The 8278-nt window shown below is 35.0% G+C and overlaps 1 protein-coding gene across 1 annotated transcript in view; it reads right to left on the bottom strand.

Moving 5' to 3' along the window:
- The window catches only part of LOC113227533 (LHFPL tetraspan subfamily member 2 protein), a 17285-nt gene extending 11092 nt beyond the window's left edge, over nucleotides 1-6193 (bottom strand). The window contains exons 1-4 of the mRNA XM_026460473.1: nucleotides 5997-6193; nucleotides 4135-4253; nucleotides 2702-2812; nucleotides 478-601 (exon numbers count right to left, since the gene is read on the bottom strand). Coding sequence (XP_026316258.1) covers nucleotides 478-601; nucleotides 2702-2812; nucleotides 4135-4253; nucleotides 5997-6172 — 530 coding nt within the window. The 5' untranslated portion in view covers nucleotides 6173-6193. The remainder of the gene's footprint in view (nucleotides 1-477; nucleotides 602-2701; nucleotides 2813-4134; nucleotides 4254-5996) is intronic.
- Between the last annotated feature and the right edge of the window lie 2085 nt (nucleotides 6194-8278).

The raw sequence follows: 8278 nt of genomic DNA on the forward strand, positions 1-8278 counted from the left end.
AGTACCTTTATTGACATATTTTCAATCTTCTAATCAGGTTGGTTGGACCACATTACGTTTTTCATGGTTCTAGCAGTACATATTTTTTTTATATAACTATTTACTACCTAATTTCTATCTAAACATACTTTTTTCACTATTTCAGGAAGCTTCTGTAAAAAGTTGTTAAAAATATAAATAAAACGCCTCTGCAAAAGGTATCTTCTAAAAAAGACAGTTTATGTGCTCCGGGTAATTGCTAACAATACCTTTGCAGGCACTTACAATATGCCAACGATGGTTTTTGGATTATCTTTGCAAGCAATATTTTATAACAATTATTATATTAATTACTAGTTGAATTCACTACAACAAATGTTGATTCCATTTGTAGGTATTAACGAATGCGAACGCACTATAATCAGTTATTTATAAAGCAATTATAATATATCATGAAAACATATAACATAAAAATAATTTATGTGACAAAATGTGGACAATGACATACCTATAGAACAATCACCAGGTATATAAGGTTCGGAGTAATCTCCGCACATTCGTTTCACTCTGGTAGCACCCCAGCCCCACGGATACAAAAGTAGACCTAGGACTCCAAATAGACCTGGAAAATGTCAAAACATTATATTAAAACACAAGTCCGATCTGAAAGAAAAGCCATCTTTTATTATGTGCACAGCCCAGAAATGGAATTCCCTGCCTGCGACTGTGTTGACAGCGCATTTGGCCTCCATCTCACCTGATGGAAAGTGACGAAGAGGTCGATGATGGAGCATGCATACCTAAATAATGCCTATTCACTTTCGCCTTGAAAAGGTCCAAGTTATACCGTTCGGGAAACAAGTCTATAATATAAATATGAAATGTGAAAGTGAAGAACTTCTTGCGAATCCTTGGAATATCCATAGCATAGTAGTTGAAACCCCAGCCTACGTCTAGTTCCCTGATGAGGGAAAGGCGAAGGCGGAACCAAAAGTTAAGTTTCCAAGCATACGAAAGACGGAAGACTGAATAGGCATCTTCTGGGCGAGTACGTTCCATTGTAGACTCCATCTTCGAGGTCAAGAACAAGTCCAGTTACTAATAAAAAAAAATTAAAAGTAAATACTACCAAAGAAGGATGCGAAAGCCGACCCAATAATTATAAAATCAACGAAGAGCCGTTCATGGACTTCGCTAGTATAATTTTACGTTTTAGTTCATGCCTACTTATGAATATATTTTTGTATATTTTTAGAAGTCTGGAATAAAGAAATTATAAAACAATGTGTTTTAGAATAAATGCAAGAACATAACGCAATTGATTTAGTTCGACCATAGATTAGGTAACGTTCTTATACGTACGTTTCACTTTAAGCATGACTGAATGTTTACCTACCTAAAGTATTGGTTATTTTATAGTACACACATAACACATTAAAGCTATGAAATACCTAATCAAATAACCAGTTAAACAATAATGACATAAAACAAAAAATAAAAGACAATGTGACAAATATGTTTAAATATTTAAATAAGAGACAAGAAAGTTAGCAAGGAACGTTTTGACAAGAGGCCTCTTGCCAATGTCAATATCACATTGAGATTGAAAACAATGTGACCATTTGTCGCAGATTTCTGACATTTGGGCAGGAAGGACATCTGGTGTACCAATACGCACTAAATACCGGAATACGCGGTCTTTTTTTTAATACTAATATTAAGTGACGGGACGAACAAGTCGTGCGCCTGATGGTAAGCTAGACGCCTGCCCATAACAGTTGCAGTGCCAATCAGAAGTTTAAATCGCAAAGAGCAGAGGGGCACTGCCACTGCGCCCGTCACGCTGAGACAAAGTCCCATTTGCCTGTAATTTCACCAGCACCCTTACCCTTCAAAACCGGACAGTAATGCTGACATAGTAATGTGCCAAGCAGTAGCTTGGCGGCAGAAATAGGTAAGGTGGCAGTACTACCCTGGACAAACTCTATATAAGAAGCTCTACTGCTGCTAAACTTGAAAATTGCAATACAAAAATGTTCGTTTTCTACATTGACCAGGCCGGGAATCGTACCCGGGACCTCAAAGGTGGCGACACTGTGAAACCGGTGTGCAAGCCATTCTATCACGAATGTCGTCAAGTCGGTCAGTCCACAAGTGTGTGCGTGTGCGTGTGTTGACATTAATGCCGCTTGATACCATTTTTAACCGACTTCAAAAAAAGGAGGAGGTTCTCAATTCGTCTGTACGTTTTTTTCAATGTGTGTTACGTATGGCATTTGTGAACCGATTTTGATGGTTCTTTTTTGTTGAACAGAGAGTACCCCAGTATTCATCATCATCATATCATCCGGAAGACGTCCACTGCTAAACATAGGCCCCCCCAAAGATTTCCAGTTCAGTCGATCGGACGCAACGTGCATCCATCGGTTACCCGCCGCCCTTACCAGGTCATCCGTCCAACTAGTAGGAGGCCGTCCGACTGAACGCCTTGCGGTTCGTGGTCTCTATTCGAGAACCTTTCTGCTCCAACGACCGTTAGTTATACGAGCTATGTGCCCTGCCCACTGCCACTTCAACTTGCTAATGCTTCGAGCTACGTCGGTGACTTATTCTCAGTATTGGTCCCATTTAAATTTGAAGAAAATATTCCACCTCTAAGGGTGGCACACTAGCGGACGTATTCTACTACAATAATAAAATGTTGTATTTAGAGAAAACCTACCTCCCAACGCCTGTGTAGCTCCAGCTAAAGATATCACGCTCTTCTTGAAAACAGATTGCACACAACACGCCATTATGCCCGCTACCACTGTCATAAACTGGATGGCTGAACCTGTAATAGTAGATATACAGGGTGTAACAAATAATTTAAGCTCCGGTTTTGAAGGGTACGCAATTACAGGCACAATGTGACGGGCACAGTGGCAGTGCCCCTCAGATCTTTGTGATTTAAAGATTTGAGTGGTACTGCAACTGTCATGGATAATCTCGTAAACATAAAAAATATATTTTGGATTGCGAATAATAAGTGCTTGGTTGATTTTATTAGCATTTATTTAGTTTAGTAAACTGTAATAAGAAAATTAAGCAAATAAAATTTCATTTTTATATCTTTAACTAGAAATTTTACATTTTACATCGAGTATATAACCAGAAATTGAGACGAAATAAGGCCCATATATTCCTGGTAACACATTAGCGATACAGCTCTTATAAATATCAACTCTCGTTTGCACGGAAATATAGACAGGCCAACTACTGACCTGTGTGTACGTCTCCATACATTCCAAAAAGTTTACTCTATTATTGTAATAAAGATAATATCTCTAACAATGCCGTGCTGTTCTATTCGGCGATGTGGGAAAAACAGCAAAACATCTAATTACAAAACAAACGGAATCACATTTCATCGGTACTTAAATATTAAATATGTAATTTTGTAATTTTCGTCCATTATAGCAAAGCTCTAGTTAACTGGTTCATTTGAAGTGAAACAGTTGACACCCATTGATGACACCCGTCAATTGTTTCGAACTCGGGCTAGCCAATCGGAGCGCAGTTGTCACAGTAACGATATGGCAGAATAGTTTTGAAACAAATTAAATGACATTTCGTCTCTATTTCTAGTTATATACTCAATGCATTTTACAACAATGATTGCCTCAAATACCAACACTGATTGAGCCAATACAGAGCCTTATATACAAAATATTAGCAGAAAATTTCACTACTTTAATGCCACTTATAAAATTTAAATAACAAATGAAACGAAAAAAAACGAAATTTTGCTTGATACATAAGTTTTAGATGTCTTTTTTTAAATTGTATTCTAAAATATAGTTTATAAATACAGCATTTAAAAAACAGCCTATATATTTATAGCACCAATATATAAATAATTTTAATGCCTAGTAGAGATTATTAATACTGTTATTAGAGGGCATCATTCAGGGCTTTTGCAGTGCCTCATCACTGCGACCATCAACTGATTTATTATGATCACCACTATTTACAGTTCAGAACCAAGGCCATGAGGGAAATGAACGATTACCCTGACTTTCACAGTTTTTATGTCCTCTGGTTGTGACCTGTGCCTTCCTGGTATGGAGCTTGTATGAGTTTGGTACTATAGGTAGTTCTTTAACAGACACTTACATAAGGACAAGAAGAACATAGCTGCTTTCCACGGTGTAGGGTAAACAGCAGAATCAGTAGCCAAGCCATAGAAAGAGAAGGAACCGCAGTTGTTGTGGTCTTTCTCCATTCTTATACACCTGTAACATAAAAGAACATTGCTCAAGGATTAGGCTGTACTCAGCAAAATGTAGCCTTTACAAGTTTTAAAGTAACTGTGTACCTAAGGTTAGAGATATTTTTTTAATCAATAGTCTGTACTCACCAATAGAAACAATTTATTACAAGGAACCCTTCTTACCAAAACTTCAGAAAAAAAAAGGTAGGACTTTAGAAAGGCATCAAAGAAGGCGTGGAGGCGGGATGCGTGTTACACTTCTTACCTAATCGATCAGATTCATTTTCTGCGCAGAAAGACTTTTATGTTTGTGCAAAATTTTAAAGCTCCCCTTGTAGCCAAGGCAAAGAACAAAAAGTAAAGAGAATGGACACTTTCCACCCCTCCCTAGCTTTAGATAACGCACCACTCACATTGCCGGTCACATTGACTGAACAACAACAAGATATTTTTTACAGCTTTGATATTTGAATATAGTTTTCACTTATTCATTACGAAACTTGTATGTTAATATAAAACATCATTTCATGTTACTGTTTATAATGGTTGTGAATTGTGCTGTGTATGGCTGTTTATCATCATTTTCCGAACGATGAAACAAAGTAAGCAAAAAAACTTATGTGTGGGACTCATTCAGTTATTGTTTTCTTCATTTATTTACTGCAGAGTAATATATGAATGCATAAAAAATACAGATTTACTATATGAATATAATGAGGCGTCATGGCGTCGTAGACAAGGGTTCTTGAATTTTCAATTCGAATTGCCGATAAATATTAAGTAAGTACCTAAATATTAACAGATAATTCGTTTTTATTTTAAGATAATATACAGAATATATATGTATACAAATACATTGGTTACCATATTTAAAAGTATACATCCCAAATATAACATTTTAAGGGCTATATTAAAAGCCCAAAATGTTTTAAATAAATCTTCAATATTACTCTAGTTAGTGATTTAATGAAAAATATTATATTATATCGATATAAATACATAATAGACATGTGTAAATATTTGGATCCTGGATTCTATTAATAGAATCATGGATAACAGATTCACGTTAGCATTTTCGCTATGTTCCCGCTCTGATCATGTTACTTAATAGTGCAAGAAAGTGATGGGTAACTCTGCCACTTCACGCACACATTTGTGTGTATGCAGATAGTGCTTTGCTGTATGTAGCAATAGTAGGTAAATAATTTTCGACCGTTATATGGAGTGTCCTGTGTGTGGCCAAGGTTCAATAAAAAAAGAATGAGATGGCATCACATTTACTTTTTTTTTAAATTATATCAAATATCAATTTGACATTCAGCTATTTCAAAATTGAGCCAAAAATCAAGTGTACCATACATTTGGTTCAAGTAGATGAATATTTAGTATGGAACATCACCTTTATTAGTTAATGGCGTGTAGGATTATATTAAAATTGAAGCATAAAGCCCAGCCTGCATACTGTACTTAACAGTAGCACATACCTCATACTTAAACCGGAAATACCTAATTGTTTATATAACGAGCCACATTGTACATAACGTATATACACTTGAAACATTCTGTAGTATTTTAACATAAAAAGTAGGATAATTTTATTATGTTTGAACTCGTTTTATAATAAAGCTTAAAGGAATAGACTGTTGTGTTACAAAGTATACGGTCATAATACGAGCAAATAAGGGATAATTACCCACAGGAAGTGGAATAAGACCCCTGCAAACTCGGCAACATCGGCAAACATTTTGTTGAAAAAATCACTTACCGATTGTAAATTCCAACGCTAGGGGTATAAAAACTCGTCTTATTATTCTCGTTAATCACTATAGGTTGCCCTAACAACCATTTCGGAGTCATAATACCAGTTATAATGAACATAAATGCAACTAAACTTAGTAACAGCCATACCAAACTTCGACCGGTTATTATAACATAACACATGGTGGGAGACTACTCAGATTAGGACTGATGAGATGCGAAAGTGTGCTTAACGATTTAGTTGCAGTTACAGTCAGTCAGTTTATACTAATAATTCTATAAAAATAAGAAAAAATTGTTTGATTGAAACGACAAACTAACTGTCGTCAATCATCGGTAGTTATTTCTTGTAGCAATTTATTGACTCTTGAAAGAAGGAGAAAAAGTATTTTATCTTTCCGTGTAGTTAGAAAGAGAAAAACACCAAGGATTGGGCTACATAAACGATTCTAAGCGACTGCATTGAAAAGAGTGTATTAGTTCAATGCCTTTTTCTTGCATGTGGGGTTTGCGTAGTATTATATTGAATGCAACCATAAACGAAAAAAAAAAATTAGATGTTACAAAGCGCCATCTAGGGGGAACAAAACGTAGTGCAAGCAATCTTCCTCTTGTTTCTTTTCTTGTGATTGTGTGTGAGGAAATAATCGAAAGAACAAACTAATTTTGCAGTAGATTGTTGTAAAAATCAAAATATCTACATATTGTAGAAATTGTGATATAAAACAAAATCAGCGTTATTGTTACTGTGTTGTGCTAGATCCGAGTGAAATGTGGTCGATGACAGTGTAAAACGGGGTGCTACGTAAGTATAATCTGGCTAAATTTCGACTTACGCATTTTCTATAACTAGGTTATTGCGATGTGTGTTGCTCGGTTCAGTAGTATAATAGCATACGACATCTGTCAAAAGAAAACTGCAGGTATTTTGTCGTGAACAAAAATCAGTCGTAATTCAATATTTTTTGTTTTAATGCGTTATTTTTATTGTTTTTGTGTAGTGTTAGAAAAAGTGCCATGAGATATTCTAAAAGAAGTGAAGATTAAGGTGGGTTGAGATGGTTATTTTAGTACGTGAAAGATCGTGTTTTTGCCCTTGCTGATTGCAAAATCTTATTCCTTTGTCAGAAACTGAGTACTTTTACTTTTTTTGTCTTAAGATGGCTTTTAACGTTTTAATCTAATGATTTACCGTTATTTTCTAAGATTTTTTAACCGTAAGTGGGTAGAGAGAGAACTAACGCTAGACGTTTTTTTTTTAAAAAAACCTAGTATGTAGAATATGTAGAAATCCATAATAAATGTAAATTAAGCATACTTTTCCGGTTCATTAGGTGACCAAAAGTAGTTTTGCAGGTTTCGACAACCAATATGTAGCTAGACATACCCAACAAGTATGTTTAACACCACTTCTTTTTTTTTTATTCATGTAACTTGAACAACAATGTAGGTAGCTATTAACAATTTGTTTAGTAAAACATAGAATTAAAACAATTTATTACTATAGTGTACTAACTTACTATCCTACATTTATGTATAGCATATAATATCCAAGTATCTCTGTTATAATGAGAAAAACAATTATTTCACAAAAAATTACTTAACAAAAATTATTTATTTATTTACATATACAAATTAGTAACTATCATTGCAGAACTAACCTAATGCAGTAGTGTAGCCAAAACTATCACTTGTCCAATATTATTAATTACATCACTATTATATTCAAAATTATATTACTAAATTATATTGTACCATATTATATTACAAACTGTTACTATATTCCATTCTTCTTCTTGAGGTGCCATCTCCCACCGAAAGTCTGGTATCATTGTGGCAATTTGGATCCGTGAACCAGCTACTCTGAACAGTTCTGTGGTACTTATGTTGAACCATTCTGCAAAATATTTGAAGCCATGTGGTGTTTCTACGGCCATGTCTTCTGCGGCCTTAGATTTTTCCTTGCAGAATGAGTTGCAGTAGAGAGTATTTATCACTCTGAATGATGTGCCAGAAGTACTGCAGCTTCCTCCTATTTACTGTTTTCAGGAGCTCCAAGCCTTTGTGCCTCCTCTGCAATATGCTGTAATTGGTGATTCTACCCATCCTTAATATTTTCAAAATTCTTCTATAAACCCGTATTTCAAAGGCTTATAACTGTTTACATAATGTCCGAGTGAATGTCCATCCTTCTATTATATTCTATATTATATTCCATAACACATTATAAGTAAAGCTATTTTATGGAACTCACGCAGAGAACAGGTAAATAGGTCAATTTTCCCATCA

This window comes from Hyposmocoma kahamanoa, unplaced genomic scaffold (assembly GCF_003589595.1).
Source record: "Hyposmocoma kahamanoa isolate Upper Pololo Valley unplaced genomic scaffold, ASM358959v1 211, whole genome shotgun sequence".
NCBI lineage: Eukaryota > Metazoa > Arthropoda > Insecta > Lepidoptera > Cosmopterigidae > Hyposmocoma > Hyposmocoma kahamanoa.